Genomic DNA, 15,244 nt, shown 5'->3' on the forward strand with positions numbered 1-15,244 from the left:
CCCTCCGAAAAAGCCAGTCGCACACCGGCAATAGCTGTTATACAAATTCCCTCTGATGCCATTCCAACCGGTAAGATCGGCATGAGGTCAGATCGCAACTTTTATGGTACCGCCCAGTGCTGAAAGAAGACCAATTGAAAGTCATGATTATCGATGGTGCAGTCGTGATAAGAAAATCATGAAGCTGGATAGCCGTGACAATGATAAGGAAGAAAGTCAAAGAACGTGCTTACTGCAACTGATTAGTACTTAGTAAGGGCCATCGGGCTGTCCTGGGTTGTCACCCACCTTCATGGGAGCGAAATTGCCGTAAGGGTGAGACGGCGGCATGCCCATCTGAGGGTAGATGGGTGGTGGTGGGGTGGGTCGGTAAGGGGTGCCAGCGGGTCCAGAGTTATTCTGGCTGCGGCCCCAGGAAAGACGAACGCGAGAGTTGCCGATGGGGTAGCCCTGCATCTGGTTGATCGCCATCTCGGCAGCATGGCGCTGCACGAACTGGACGAAACCGCATCCCTTGCCCGGGGGAATCTTGACATAAGTGATCTCGCCGAAGCCCTGGAAGAAAGAGCGGAGCTCGTCTTCGGTGACGTAACCGGAGAGCCCACCGACGAAGACGGTGGTGTTGTTCGGGTCGGTGAATTGGTTCATGGGTTGCGGTGCACCGTAGAAGCCCATAGGGGGAGCGCCCATGGAGTACATTCCCATTGGGCCTTGGCCGCCAGGTTGCATGCCCCCCATAGCAGGTCCACCAGGTCCGCCGCTCTTGTTCTTGGGAGTAGCAGTGGAGATGCGCATGGGCCTGTTACCACAGTACACACCTTGCATCTCGCGGAGTGCACTCTGCTGCTGCTCCTCGTCGGCGAAGCGTACGAAGCCGTAACCGCGGGAGATGCCGCTGATGGGGTCGGTCATGATCTTGGCAGACTTGCAAGAGCTGTACTTGTTCTGGAACAGTTGAACAAGGACAAACTCGTTGACCTCGGGGCCAAGGTCTCCGACGAAGATGGAGTACTCGGGCCCACGGTCATCGCGGCTACAATTGAAATGTGAGCAAATGGAATCCATGCATAGGGTTTGGTGATGCGCTACTAACCTGCGATCAGCGAGGCCGCCTCCCGATGCCCAGTTGAGCTTGAAGGGGCGATTTGAGTTGGGAATGAGCGTTCCATTGAGGTTGAGAGCCTTGGCGGCTGCGGCTGGGGTTGAGAAATCGACGAAGCAGTATCCGGCATTGCTGCTGTTCGTTGTCAGTGGTGGCCGAAAAAAGGCGTCTTGTGATTCGTCCGCTTACCCAGAGAACTTGTCGCGAATCATCTTGACATTGACTTGTTCGCCCATGTTGAACCAAATGCTGCGGACGAAGTTCTCATCGATCCAAGGCTCCAATTCGCCCATCCTGCATACCAAATTAGTATCCGAACAAAAGGTGCAAGCGATATGGTAGAAAATGCATATTGATGAGGAAACCATCTGTCCGAGTGCTCTTGCGCGTGCGTTACACAGAGTGACAGACAACAGCTCCGTCATCGGATTCGGAAGCAGAATGCGCTTACCAGAGAGTAGTCTTTCCCTCGCCACCTTGCTGTTGTTCAATGCCAGCGCTTCCTGGGGGTCCGATGTTACCAGACGGGAAGCCGCCAGCACCATTGTCGAGGGACTGTCCAAGATCGCCCTGCTGCGCCGGAGCACCTGCACCTGCGGGCGCGCCGGCCTGTTCGCCACCGGGTTGGCCCTGGAAGGGTTCGTAGTTTTGGAAACTCATGTTTGTTTATGAATGTGAGAACGAGAAAGGAATCGTAACTCGGAGGGCGGGGGTGGAAGGAAATAAGTGTGTTGAGCTAAATTTATGCCGAAGAATTGAAGCGTGATGATTTTAGTCGGGCTGCGCGGGAGTTTTAAACGTTAGCGTCGGTGAAACAGCGCGTTTGCTCTGCAAGGCGTGGCAGGCATCGAAGTCGCGATCGCAGTTCTGGGCTGCACTTACCTTGGCAAGAATTACTTTTCGAAGTCGCGACTGTCGAGATATTCGAGTGAAGTTGTGAGCGTCGAGGGTGACCGGAAAGTTGATGATGGGCGCAGTACCGAATTTGTTGGTGGGGCGAAGGATATGACGCGTGAAGGAGGGCCGGATCTATAGTCGAATGCAAAGGCGGCACTAAAGAGGCTGAAAGAGAAGACCCAGTAAAGCTGAGAGGTAAACTCCAGGCGCGCTTCGTAGTAGAGGGAGCGGTACGGATGGGGCGAGACAGTGAACGAAAGGCTGCCGAGCGAGAGCGCAAGAACCTTGGAACGAATTGCTCACGAATCTGTGCCGAGCGGTAAGTAACTAAGAAAGTTGGTCGCACCAGCGAGTCACATGCGTGGCATCGACAGGCGGTAGTACGAGAGTGGAGAAGTGTGAAATGCTAAAATGTGAAATGTAATGATGTAAAGGTAGGCCTGCTTTTCTTCTGTTCGCTCACGAGTGTACGACGAGAGGAGAAGAAGAAGAGAAGAGGAAGGGAAAGGAAATAGGTAGAGTAGAATAGAGGGGAAACGGCGGGAGAGGTTGTATGCGACTGCGCTCGACGAGTGACGGGATGCGGAAGGGAGTCTGGTGCCAAAGGCCATGCGCCGTGGAGAGCGGAGTTGCCATCTCGAGAGTCCCTGGCATGCTGCCATATGAGGGTGGTGAGCTCTGCACGGGAGCTTTCGCGTTTGAACAGCAAGCGCTGAGGTCAGCTGGCATGCCCGTCTACGATCCTTGGGCTGCCGCGCAGACGCGACGACATGCCGCAGGCGCTCGTGGTGGGTAGTCGCGGGCGAGTTTAGAGATGTCTTCAGTCGCAGTAGAAGGCAATTGCGCCAGCCGGTAAATGTGGTGATGGTGGTGGTAGTGGTGGTAGTAGGTGGGGATGGGTACCGGCCAATACGCACAACCCGCAACGGCGCGCGAACGTAACTTTTCCGACACCCATCTCGAGACAGACCGGATGTTTTTTGCGATGCGGAAGCGAGTGCAGTCGCCAGAGATATCGAGGGGTCGAGGACGAGAGGGAGGGGCTTGGGAGCAGTAGGGATGATGATGGTGATGACGATGACGATGGCCGAAGGTGGTGGGCGCAACAGCTGCGATACTGATGCCAAGGCGGTGGGAGGGAAAATTGTGAGGGGGAGGGGATTGGAAGGTGCGAAAATGGCGGACGTGATTTGCAGAGATGAAATGAGAGAAAGTGTGTATACGTACCGAAGAGGGCCAGCAGACTCCCGAGAGAGAAGAGACACAGACACAGACGAAGTCCCGAAGCCAGAAAGGAGAACACCCGCAACGCAAAGGAGAAACAGCGATCAACTCCGAGACGAAAAGGGATTGTTGATGATGATGGGGGTAGAGAAGGGGAAGGGAAGGGAAGAAGAAGAAGAGAAGAAGAAGAGGCAATGAGGTGGGTAGAAGAGGAAGAATGAGAGTTAGGTAGGGTAGGGCAGAGCAGGGTAGGGTAGGGTAAGGCAAGGTAGGCGAAAGGGTAAGTAAGTAGTGCGCGAGGACGAGTGCAGGTGGGTGTGCGTGCGTGTGTGAGTGAGCTGGTAAAGCAAAACTGGTAGCTCAGGTTAGGTTGAATAGGGCGTAGAGTTGGGTTGGTAGTCAGTTAGTGGGTAATGGGTAATGGATAGGATAATGGGTATTGTAGGTAGTGGTAGTGGTAGTGGTAGTGGTAGTGGTAGTGGTAGTGTAGTGTAGTGTAGGGTTCCTAGGGTTCCTAGAATTCCTAGGGTAGTTAGGCGGGTTAGGCTGTAACTATTCCAGGTACTTTGTTAAGGGTACGAGGTAATGGTCTAGGGTACGAGGTAAAGTAAAGCTTGTAAAGAGGTACGAGTAAGATGGATAAGGTAAGGTAACGCAGGGCGCAAAGCAAAGTGCAAGGCAGGAAGCGCAAGGCAAAGTGCAAAGGCAAAAGCAAAGGCAGAGAGAGAGAGAGATATACGAGTAGTAATGGAGTAGAGCAAAAGGTAAAAGGTGAAGAGGTAGAAGAGCAGCAAAGGCGGGGGATGAGCCAGCAAATGAACCCCCCGGCCTGTTTCTTGAGAGCAGCCGAACAGAAAAATGGGTAAAGAAACGTGAAGAAACTGGCGGGCGTATTGTACAGTAACACAGTACGGAGTAGGTCAAGACGAAGGCGAGCGACTATCAAACGTGCTAACAAAGTAATTAACTTATTAACTAACGACTAGATGGTTAGCTCTCTTAGCTCTCTTAGCTTTTGCCAGCTTTGCCAGCTTGCCGGCGAATCCGCTACTCTCCTGCTGTCCTACCATTACCGCTACCGGTCACCTGGCTGCTGAATCAAACCACCGAAAGAGTATCAGAGAAGACTCCGTAGTGAGTACTGAATACCTAGTGAGGACAATACTGAGCAAGGACTAGGTGGCCACTTTGTTCATAGTACGGCACGACCAGGGGGGAGGCTCACTCAGGACCCAAAGGACGAGTGATGAGGAGGACGAACAATACAACGGTTCATTTTCTCTTTACTCATACCGTCTTCTCTCATCTTCCTTTACTTGCTATTGGACTGTTCAAGTCCATACATTAATGGTGGAATCATGATAACTATAGCGATGATTGGGTGTTGGGAGTATCTGATTTCCTATTCGCGATACCTCTTCCAGCCGGATCCCTTGTTGTTGCCTTCCTTTCTCTTATTCCTTTTCCCTTTCGAGAGACTTCGCCCCGGTTGACGAATCCAACGCCGAAGGACCAGAATTGCGCGGGTCGGGGATTGGGCATGCCATACGCGAGACAGGACAAGGGAGGCGGCAGGGTAATAATGGCCGATTATAGATGGACATGGACAAGGAGGGGTAGTTACTTACCCAAGTAGCTATGGGAGGGGCAGGCTATGCCATCATGGTGGGATGGATCATGGACGGAACTGTTTGATAAATGGATAGAGTGATGGATCGATGTGTAAGAACACGCCAGCTTGAGTCCATGATACGGAGGACAATAGCAATGAATATAGTACATACATGCATACTCCAAACAGTACAAAATACCCAGTAAATAGTCGAATAATACTTGAGCAACTCCTTACCCATTTCGTGATATGCGAAACGGCCATCCGATCCACTCGTTAGTGCGAAGGTACCAATTCTTTATTCCGATATTGGTGGTCTTCATCCTCAGCCAATCCACTTCACTCCAGGCCAGCCCACTATTGTTATTATTTTACCCTCAAGTACGGATTCGTTATTACGGCGTGTGGCAAGCGGTATTACAATACAATACAATTACAAAGGTACAAGCTCTTCCAGCAGATCTTTTCTCTCCACGATACTTATCGGTAGAACGGAGCCTCAGCTATCAAGAACGCCAGAGTAGAGTATCAAAACCATCACCAGCTTCCGGACCCATTCATTATCATTTCCCTTCCCCCAATGATAGAACATCGTAACCCCTCTTCTCCCCTCTCATCGCATCCCGTCCCCCTCCCCTCTTCTTCTTCTCCCCACCTCATCAAGTGCATGGCGTGATACGCGGTTCGCGATTTGCGGTTCGCGGTTCGCGTTTGACGGCTCACGGTTCGTCCTACGCTCGCCTCCGCTTCTGGACATGACAGGACCAGGCTGCCACGTTCGAGATCGATGAAATCTCTCTCTGCATCTGCACACCCACCAGATCGTCCCTACAGTTTCTGCCCGTCATTGGCCCCCTTCCCTTGCCCATATCCACCCCCAGTCCAGCCCGGTCGGCATTCAACACCCACGTCATTAATGGCGGGTGACAAACGCAAAATTACTGCTACGAGTATAATTCTGTGTAGACAGAGTCCTCTACATATTCATCCTATCTCTCTCTTGCCATTTTACTGGATTTAGGCTGCGGATCGGTGGATGGTATCGCCATTACTACAAAAGCTTTCTCAAACACAATAAAACGCCGTCCATAAACGGTCTCGGGCATCCAATGCTACTATTCTTCATGAGACTGCGCAGACAACCCCTCCTCCCGCGAATCCCGGCACCCCATTCGCCGCATGCAGCTTCTCTGTCATCACCACCATCCCTCTACTGCGTTTCCACCATCCATGATTTTGTGCAGAACAGGACTGAGTCTCTCAATTGGATATGAAAGAAAACAGATTACCCCTCCATTGTATTGTCCCTCCTCCTCCTCCTCCTCCCCCCCACTATCTGTAACTGGAACCTCCTGAAAAGGTTTACGATACATCCGTTTTCGTACACTAGGGGAAACTCGTGAGCCGTCAACGGTCGGATCCGTAGCCTCAACCCTCGGTAGAGGTTAACCCTGCATCAATATCTGAACCGACTCGATCGCGATAGAAGTCCCCTCCATGGACGTTGACTGGCTGGCTCTCTCCGACTAGACTTGACGGCGCTCAACCGGCGTGTCCTGCCCAGCTCTCATCAGCTAGATCTATATCCGTAGCGGCCTACCTATTCAACAATAGCTGCGTTGCATCCACGGTACGCCTCTGAATAGCATCAGCTAGACGGAGATCTCTGCATCGAATCAAGGTCACCATATCCATACCTTACGAATCAAACGTCGCCAAGTTTTGCCCATCAATTTTGCCTCTGCCAGTGCTTATTATTCACATGCACTAGAGAAGAATAGTGAGGGCAAGAGCAAGCGGCGAGAAGCATCAACAAGAATTGTCTTGATGTTCATCGTGACTTGCCTCTTTTCAGTCACATGATTGCATACGAGCATCTTGTGTGAAACACTGATCAAATTGGAATTCGCTCTCCTAGACTTACTGAAGGCGTCTTCACTAATATCTGAAGCCTATCGACTTTCGCTTCACCCTGCATCATGGAATCTTCAAGAAAAACGCTCACGTGACCAAAGAAGCAAAACCACCTCGTCATGCCCATGCAATCGTTGGATTTGCATGAATTCGTCATCCTCTTCCTCATAATGATTGAGGAATACCACTGGCCTGCTTCGCCTCACCGAAGGAGTCGCGTCCCTCTGAGAAAACCTGGTCGAAGTCGTACTCGAACCATCGGATATCCGGGCACAGTCCAGCGAACTTCCAAACCCCATCAATCTTCTTGTACCAGTGGAGGTTGAAGCTATGGGCATGTCCCTTGACGGCAACCTTTTTCATGGTCTCGTCGGTATACCTCTGGTGAGGCACACGGAGTTGGTGGTATCCAAGCATCTCGTCCTCCGAGACCTTCTCCCATCGCGTGCCGCCAATGAAGTGCTGGGTCTTGAGCAACGGATTTCCCAAAACAGATGGATCCGATGCCATGAGCACGAATTCCTCAGCCGGCATCGCTTCCCACTCCTTGTCGAGGAATGAGCGGTAATCGATCTTAAGAGTTGGAGCAATGCATTTCCTGAGGCGGTCCCAGTCCTGTTCGTAAGTATGATCAGCAATGGCTCCCTCTCTTTCGGTAAACAATAGTTGTATATATTGCCTCGATAGGGCTGCATCATACCTTGCTATCATAGCTATCCGCCCATTCATAGCAAGCCGATTGGCACCCCATCACATCTGGAAAATCGAATGAGCTCGTGGGTCCAATAACAAAGTTCTACGGTTTAGTAGTTGATATTCTGTATCACGTACCATCAAAGGTGGGCTTGAACTGCTGGTTGGCCATGTCTGCGATTTGGTCTGATTATCTTCTGGGATGTGTTCAAGAGAGCTTGTGTGCGTAATTAATTGTTTTCCTTTCGATTTTACAAAAAGAGAATGAAAGACTGCCTTCAATCACATATATATTCCATTGTCTTGCCCCATGTTGTTCTGAAATGCTCAATGTGATGCTTCGGGTCTCCACCTTCCATTCCGGAATGCAGGAAACAGCCGACTGTGAACGGGAAGGGGCCGACCAACGAAACAACAACCTTGCGACTGCTGGAATTCCACACGAATGCGTGCGAGCGCCTCTTCGACTTATTTTCTTCGTGCGACACCCAAAACATCATCTAGGTACCAGCATCTTGCCCTTCCTCTTCTTCCCCGCCATGAGATGTCCGTATATGCCGCTTGGACCATCCGCAACCTATCATAGAAGCCTATTGTCATCAATCATTTACCGGAGGTCGGAGGAGAATACCATCTCTACGTTATTACTTCCGAATCAGTGAAACTTCACCTCCCCAATTTGTTTATTTGCCGGATTGCTAACATGGACACTTTTGTTCCTTCTATACGAGCCGGAAGTGGGGACAAGACCGAACCCACAGGCCCCTGTTGCATTCAGGCCTAATTGCATACCTTGAACACCAATGTCCTCTACCAACGATTCTGGGCCATTTCCTACCTCTGAGTGCCTCTCCTGCCTGGAAGTCAGCTTGCTATATTGTCCCCGGCCATTAAACGCATAATGATGCCTGTCATCTCTGCTAGACATTCGTCGTCTGATAATAGGTGAGGGCTTCGGATCGACGACTGGGGATACTTCGCCAAAATGCCCACATGCGTCTTCTTGTGATACAGTGCAGGCACTGCCTCGTCTGACAGCCATGCTCTCGACGTTCTGCATTCATCAAAATCTCTTATGAAGCGTTACGCAACCCTCCATGTTTCTGTGCATCGGCCTCGCTTTGTTAGTACGTAGAGGTGCTGCTTTGGATACAGTGGCATGGTCTTCCGCACCGAACGTGCGGGGAACATGGGACCTGATAGCCAGCTGTGTTCTCACATTGACGATCTGTGTCTGGTCAGCCCTGCATCTGAATGTGCCAACTGAGAAATCAACTCTGACCGAACGCAACCTACGGCGTACACGATGGATTCTTCTGGGCGTCTTTGCACCAGAGCTGGTGGTTTCTTCAGCATTCGCACAGTACCTGACTGCGAGGTGGCTACGCCGCGAACTGCTGTCAGACCTGAACTACAGCAAGGCTGAGGGGCATCATGTATGCTTTGATATGAGCAACGAGCTCAAACCGGTCATTTAAAGCTGATTAATTTAGGTCCAAGAGTCGGCGGAGGTCGATAGGGACACGAAGCTTCGAGGCTGGACCATCACACAGTGTTACTTCGCCGTTATGGGCGGTATCACAGTGCAAGCAGAGCCAGTTTTCGGCAGCCCTGAGAGATACAGCTTGACGCCCGATGGTGTTCGGTTACTGTCCTTCTTGGGACATCTACCTGATATCCAGGAGACCCAAGTGCGAGATAAAAGCAAGGCCGATGGTCTTGCGAAGACACTGGTGTGTCTACAAGCTGGGTGGATGATCCTCCAAATGATCGCTCGCCTTCACCAGAGACTACCCGTCACGCTTCTCGAGATCAACACCATCGGTCACGTCCTGTGTGCTCTCGTGTTATACCTATTGTGGTGGTCTAAGCCGCTCGAGGTCAAAGACCCTGTACTTCTTCCATATGAGAACTGGATGGACCCATACCTGTCCCTGATGTGGATGTGTAGCCCTATCAGCGGCTCTAGTGAGGACGAAATCACCGAGATGAGATGCATGACTTACATCCCATCGGAGCGAAGAAGCACACTGCCATCTATGGACATACCAACAATCGCCATCGAGCACTCGACTTGCGACTCACCCACCGACGCCAGACCAGCAGCCCATGAGACGCACTTCTCTGTCGGATCTACTGCCGCGAGAAATCCAAGGAAGTTCATTGGACCCCTTGGAGATTTTCGCGTTGGATCCGGATCGCGTAGCCCATCACCAGCGCCATTTGACCATCATGTGAGCTACATGATAGCAAAGACAGCCATGAAACCCGCGCCAGAGCATGAAGTCTTCTTCCAACTTCAAGAACCCCATCATGGGCTTCAGCATAGTGCCAGTTACTGTCGACGTGGTTTTGACGATTGCAAAGATCATAGTGATCTCTCGCCCATTGCGATTCGACGATGGCAGCATGCATGCACACTGATTGATACTCTATGGAATGAATGCGAGAAACGTCCCAGCTATATCAACAACTACTTCACCATAAGTACATTGGGCACGTTCGTTGGAGAGATCGGCTATATTGACACACACGCGCCGAATATCTTGGGACTCTCCTATCTCGGCGGCGTGAACATCCACAAAGATCGCATGAAGTCGGTGCTGGCCTTTGCCGGCGCAGCATACGGCGCCATCCACATAGCAGCGTGGAACGATTTCTTCCCGACACAAGTGGAACGCTACCTGTGGATCACAAGCTCTGTAGCCATCGGTGCATCTGGAATATTCCTGTGGATATTCTTCCTGATCAAAGAAAGAGTCGAGAAGATCGATAGAGCAGCATCAAGAGCCGGCCGTACTAAGGTGTTCTCGCTCATTGCAAGGTTTGTGATAGTCCCGCTGTTCATCATTGCTCGTGTGTATCTGGTCGTCGAGGCTTTCGTCAGTCTTCGGCGAGTCCCAAAGGAGGTATATGAGACGCCTGAGTGGACTAGGTACCTGCCACATCTTTGACGATGGTCACTGGGGAGTATTCATTTCATCTTTGAGGACATGGGATGGGACAGTGGTAATTGTAACGAGACGAATCAACGAATTATGACCTTGGAATTACTGGACACGATGAGAGCGATAACACGACACATAGACTTCAACGCCTTCTTATGAGCATCATTTTTGTAGTATTCGAAGCGAGCGAGCAGTGCTCTACATCGAGACTGCTTCTACATGAATCTAATATTTTACTGGGGACTTTGCCTATTCGTAACTCCAACTCTTTTGGAAAAGTACATATCTTGCAAGCAGCAGTGACGTTGAAGACGTAGCCGCCCTAGTGAGTTCGTGTGCATCAATCGTTAGGTTCATCCATCCTTCCCTGGCTCCGATGAGAGCGCTCGCTGAGTGACATTGACCTACCCCTAGTAAACGGCAATGGAACGTTGTCTGTACGGCGTCGCGATATGACAACCACACGACAACAACAGCTTATCAAGCATATCACGTCGCCATACCATGTTCGCCCCATCCCATCGATGCCACACTGTGCTATTCTAGGCACGATCCCCGTTCCCTTGGGTCGTCAATCCCCGCGAATCTTCTTTCGTTCTACAGTACGTTTTCAGGCGTAGGCATTCGATTCAACCTCCTCAGATCAAATCCTCATCGTCGTCGTCGAAGCCGTCCTCCTCGTCCTCGGGCACCATCACCTTCTCGATGAGCTTCAGCGTGTTCCGCAGCGGCAGCCCGACCACGTTGTCGTAGGAGCCGTTGATCCTCTCGATCAGTATACTGCCCGCGGTCTGGATGCCATACCCGCCCGCCTTGTCCGCGCCGTCGCGGGTGCGGACGTACGCGAGGATGAGGTCGTCGGTGACTACACGCACACACATCAATCCATTAGTATCACTGAACCCACCCCCTTTAACATTATGACAATGACGAAAGAAAAGGGACAAACCCACCAGTAGAATCAAACTTGACCTCCGTCTCCTCGACATGCGTCTCCATCCTGTAACCCGGCTCCAACGCACTCTCCAACGGCGCCATGACCGCCACGGCAGTCGTAACCTTGTGCGTGCCCTCGTCCCTGAGCATCTGCAGCATATTCACGTGGTCAACCTCACTCCGCGGCTTCTCGAGGATCATGCCCCCGTGGCTCACGATGATGGTGTCCGCCGCGATGATGAGTGCGGGCTCCCCCTTCGCCGCGTTGTCGATCTCCCGCTTGTAGACGTCTTGTGCTTTCGCGGACGCGGTCTGGAGGACGTATTCGAGTGGGGATAGCGACTTGGGGAGGTCCTCGGCGAAGTTGGAGGGGACGACGTCGAGGTTTACGAGGCCGAGTTGCGCGAGGAGTTGGCGGCGGCGTGGGGACTGCGAGGCGAGGATTATGCGTTTGCCTTTCAGGGCGGCGAGGGCGGGGAGGTTGAGGGGGAGGGGGAGGCGTGGTTGGGGGGGCCCGCGGGGTCGGGGTGCGGTTGATGAGGATGTTGTTGGGGTTGGGGGAGGGCGCTGGGCGTCCTCGTAGGAGGGTGGAGGGTCGGCTGGTGTTGTTGATGCCATTGGGGGAGGAGGATTGGGGACGTGGTGGGTGCAATTGGAAGTTATCACAGCGGGCGTTTGAATATCTTTGCGGTGACCAGGTAGTGCGTTGCAGGTGGTGGTAATTGAAGCGGTGGTTCGGTTGTGGGTATATTGCAGGATGTAGGTTAGTTGTAAGTATTGAAGAAGTGAGGTTTAGCCCTTTCGTCATATTCTCCCTCCCGCCCTATTTCTTTTTTGGTGGGGCACAACGTTTGAAGAGGGACGGCCCGAGCTGCGGATTGACTTGTTTACTATTAAGAGGCACAGCATCCTTTTCTTCACCACCAGCATGATTGTCCTGGATCTTGGAGATTGAAATATGAACAATGTTATACTCTTGCATTTACGATCTATGAATCTTGTCTGTATTCATGCAAATCAAAGTACAATTGCATGGGACGTAATTTTCCCATCACAAAACCAGCTCACCACGCCGTTGGTGCGATGGCAAGCAACATCAGTACAGCTTTGCCAAAGCTTGACCTTGGAAACAACAAGCCTCAACCTCATTCTAATGTTTCGTTCGTCCGATAAAAGATCCCTTCGAGACCTTTAAAAGGAGCTACACTTTCGTCCGTGGCAGATATACGGGTGCTAGGAACATGGTCTCTGAAGACTCGTAGCCTCGTACGACGGACTCGGGACAACTATTGTTGCTCGTCTGATAGATACCTTATCCAACCACAGATCGTACCGTATGTTTGTAGCAATACCAGCCTGCACCTCCAAGGATCTCATACTGAAGTGAGCATCTTTCGACTCGTATTGACGAAATCAATGCTTGCCTTGATTGCACCTTCGAATTGTGGGTGTCCGAAATCAAGCCATCGGCGCAGCTGCGATATGTACTATTTTGAGGAATCCTTGAGTCGGACATGATCAAAACTGGTAAACGAGAGGATACAACAGACTTCGCTTAGCGGTTTCAGGCATGCCAGCTCGCTTCGGAGTCTCGAGATGCAGCTCTCGGATGAGGTATTTCATGATAGCTGGGGGCGTACGACCACGCTGCCAATTTCGAGGAATTGCACATCTCTCTTGCCTAAGAATGTAATATGCAATTCCACGACATGCTTAGCTCACCGGAGCATTCTTCTCTTAACGATTAGATTCTGCTCCGAAAAAGATCTGTCGTTGGGAGTCCGCATTTAGTAATGCATAACCTTTGATCGATCAAACAACCGAGGCATGGCATGTCCAGAACGGGCGCCATGTCCCTTTTAAGGAATTGAGCCGTCACGTCTCCACTGCCTCATCGAAGCCACGAAGAAATTTCCATTCGTCTGGCTCTCCAAATCGACACTCTATTTTTCCCTGGCCCAACTAATCAATCCACTCGCCCTTCCCAGACCGAGGCATGTCTCAGTTACGACTACGGTCAGCTAACGATCAGGGTCGTACGCCGTCGTGGCCGTTTCCGTTGGCCGACCTCCGCCCGGGTGCGAGAGCAAGCTTGCGACAGCTACTATGATGATGCAATCTTTGTTATATTTCTAATCTGTTCTCGCTCGTAGCGACAGCTAATTATAAAAGCAATCGCCTGGACTGACTCGTCTGAATGAATATATCTGTCTGATTTGACTTCAAAAACCACACATCTTCTCTCAATCCTCCTCCATCAACCCTTCCGCAACATTCCTTCCACTAAGTGACGTAGCCATATCATATACCCCACCTCGAGCTCTCACAAACATATCAACGACGACACAATGGTTCAGAACAAGGGAATCATCTTCAAGCAGGTGCCCACCGGATGGCCCGTCCCAGGCCAGGATCTCACAGTCGAGGACCGCGGCTTCGACATCGACCAGACACCTCCCGAGGGCGGAGTGACCGTGAGGAACCACTATGCGTCCTTCGACCCATACCAGCGAGGCCGCATGCGCGCGCCTGAGACCAAATCGTACAGCCCGCCCTTCGAGCTCGGCAAGCCCATCACCAACCGCACGATCATGAAGGTCATCAAGTCGAACTCCCCCAAGTTCCAGCCCGGCGACGTCATCATCTCCGCGCTGCCCACCCCGATCGAGGAGTACTCCGTCCTCAGCCAGCCCTACACCGACAAGGCATGGAAGCTCGAGAACCCGTACAACCTGGACCCCAAGATCTTCCTCGGCGCGCTGGGGATGCCCGGCCTGACGGCCTACTCCTCCTTCTACGACATCGGACAGCCCAAGAAGGGCGAGACCATCTTCATCTCCGCAGCGTCCGGCGCCGTCGGCCAGATCGTCGGCCAGCTGGCCAAGCACGAGGGGCTCAAGGTCATCGGCAGCGTCGGCGACGACAAGAAGCTCGACTTCATCGTCAACGAGCTCAAGTTCGACGCCGGCTTCAACTACAAGAAGGAGAAGCCCGCGGACGCGCTCGCCCGCCTCGCCCCCAACGGCATCGACATCTACTACGAGAACGTCGGCGGCGAGCAGCTCGAGGCCGCCCTCGACGCCATCACTAACCACGGAAGAATCAGTAAGTCGTCCTCCTTAACAGCCAAACTTCCCCCTTTCCCCACAACAGCAACAACGAACTCATGCTAACGAATCCCCAGTCGCATGCGGCATGATCTCTCAATACAACGTCGTCCCCGCGGACCGCTACCCGATCAAGAACCTCATGCACGTCGTCGCCAAGCGCCTCACGATGCGCGGCTTCATCGTCGGCGACGACAACATGGGGCCCCGCTACGCCAAGGACCACCAGGAGAAGCTGCAGAAGTGGATCGCGGATGGCGAGTTCAAGACCAAGATGAGCATCACCGAGGGCATCGACGCGGGCGTCGACGGCTTCCTCGGCATGCTCAAGGGCGAGAACTTTGGAAAGGCCGTGCTGGAGATTGCGAAGCTGGAGTAGGATGCTTTGATATCACGGGTGGAGTGACTGGGATCGGGAAGAGAGGGACCAGCATTGCTGCTGAAATGAAAAGAAAGTAAAGAATAACAAGTAAAATAAAATAAAACTAATAAAGAAGTCAATAAAATTCTTCCAAGTACAATTTTATATATACGTCGTCAGTGTACCTTTGGATTTTATGTAGTATCCAGGTACGTATTTGTGTGGAACTTACATCACAAGAAGAATTACATATATATGCTCGAAGATTTTTGTTGGAAAGCCATATAAGAAAATCACACATGGTAGATCTGCAATTCGCTTCCATGACATTCGTAGATTTTGATATCATATCATCGTCCGTGCACTAAATTCCTATGTACACGGTATACGAAAAGGGACCATTCTCGCTATTTCCCCACAGGAGATATGTAAGCCCAAAAAAATACATAA

The 15,244-nt window shown here is 51.7% G+C and overlaps 5 protein-coding genes across 5 annotated transcripts; 2 read left to right on the forward strand and 3 right to left on the reverse strand.

Annotated features, from left to right (window-relative positions):
• Nucleotides 1-249: 249 nt before the first annotated feature.
• Nucleotides 250-1,762, reverse strand: BU24DRAFT_407699 (putative mRNA binding post-transcriptional regulator; the record flags this gene model as incomplete). Its single annotated transcript, XM_033525817.1, has 4 exons — nucleotides 250-1,033; nucleotides 1,094-1,237; nucleotides 1,292-1,396; nucleotides 1,554-1,762. 4 exons carry the CDS (start codon nucleotides 1,760-1,762, stop codon nucleotides 250-252), a joined length of 1,242 nt encoding a protein of 413 aa, XP_033386047.1.
• A 5,152-nt stretch (nucleotides 1,763-6,914) lies between these two features.
• Nucleotides 6,915-7,614, reverse strand: BU24DRAFT_432353 (Scytalone dehydratase; the record flags this gene model as incomplete). Its single annotated transcript, XM_033529918.1, has 3 exons — nucleotides 6,915-7,364; nucleotides 7,450-7,505; nucleotides 7,581-7,614. The coding sequence occupies 3 exons, from the start codon at nucleotides 7,612-7,614 to the stop codon at nucleotides 6,915-6,917; spliced, it is 540 nt and encodes a 179-aa protein (XP_033386048.1).
• A 649-nt stretch (nucleotides 7,615-8,263) lies between these two features.
• BU24DRAFT_420757 (uncharacterized protein) lies at nucleotides 8,264-10,583 on the forward strand. The gene is made up of 2 exons (XM_033527555.1): nucleotides 8,264-8,878; nucleotides 8,936-10,583. Exons 1-2 carry the CDS (start codon nucleotides 8,540-8,542, stop codon nucleotides 10,394-10,396), a joined length of 1,800 nt encoding a protein of 599 aa, XP_033386049.1. The 5' UTR covers nucleotides 8,264-8,539; the 3' UTR covers nucleotides 10,397-10,583.
• BU24DRAFT_367776 (Maf-domain-containing protein) lies at nucleotides 10,538-12,101 on the reverse strand. The gene is made up of 2 exons (XM_033524353.1): nucleotides 11,344-12,101; nucleotides 10,538-11,255 (listed from the first exon to the last, which is right to left on the reverse strand). Exons 1-2 carry the CDS (start codon nucleotides 11,942-11,944, stop codon nucleotides 11,029-11,031), a joined length of 828 nt encoding a protein of 275 aa, XP_033386050.1. The 5' UTR covers nucleotides 11,945-12,101; the 3' UTR covers nucleotides 10,538-11,028.
• A 1,160-nt stretch (nucleotides 12,102-13,261) lies between these two features.
• BU24DRAFT_490828 (NADP-dependent leukotriene B4 12-hydroxydehydrogenase) lies at nucleotides 13,262-14,927 on the forward strand. Its single transcript, XM_033533741.1, has 2 exons — nucleotides 13,262-14,431; nucleotides 14,511-14,927. The coding sequence occupies exons 1-2, from the start codon at nucleotides 13,675-13,677 to the stop codon at nucleotides 14,810-14,812; spliced, it is 1,059 nt and encodes a 352-aa protein (XP_033386051.1). The 5' UTR covers nucleotides 13,262-13,674; the 3' UTR covers nucleotides 14,813-14,927.
• The last annotated feature ends 317 nt before the right edge of the window (nucleotides 14,928-15,244 follow it).

This window comes from Aaosphaeria arxii (genome assembly GCF_010015735.1).
Source record: "Aaosphaeria arxii CBS 175.79 unplaced genomic scaffold BU24scaffold_3, whole genome shotgun sequence".
NCBI lineage: Eukaryota > Fungi > Ascomycota > Dothideomycetes > Pleosporales > Aaosphaeria > Aaosphaeria arxii.

Coding starts and splice junctions, on each gene's coding strand:
- BU24DRAFT_420757 (XM_033527555.1), top strand. CDS start 8,540: ATGTTTCTGTGCATCGGCCTCGCTTTGTTAGTACGTAGAGGTGCTGCT. Junction 8,879..8,935: donor GCAAGGCTGAGGGGCATCAT/GTATGCTTTGAT, acceptor TGATTAATTTAG/GTCCAAGAGTCGGCGGAGGT.
- BU24DRAFT_367776 (XM_033524353.1), bottom strand. CDS start 11,944: ATGGCATCAACAACACCAGCCGACCCTCCACCCTCCTACGAGGACGCC. Junction 11,256..11,343: donor GGTCAAGTTTGATTCTACTG/GTGGGTTTGTCC, acceptor GTGTGCGTGTAG/TCACCGACGACCTCATCCTC.
- BU24DRAFT_490828 (XM_033533741.1), top strand. CDS start 13,675: ATGGTTCAGAACAAGGGAATCATCTTCAAGCAGGTGCCCACCGGATGG. Junction 14,432..14,510: donor CACTAACCACGGAAGAATCA/GTAAGTCGTCCT, acceptor ACGAATCCCCAG/TCGCATGCGGCATGATCTCT.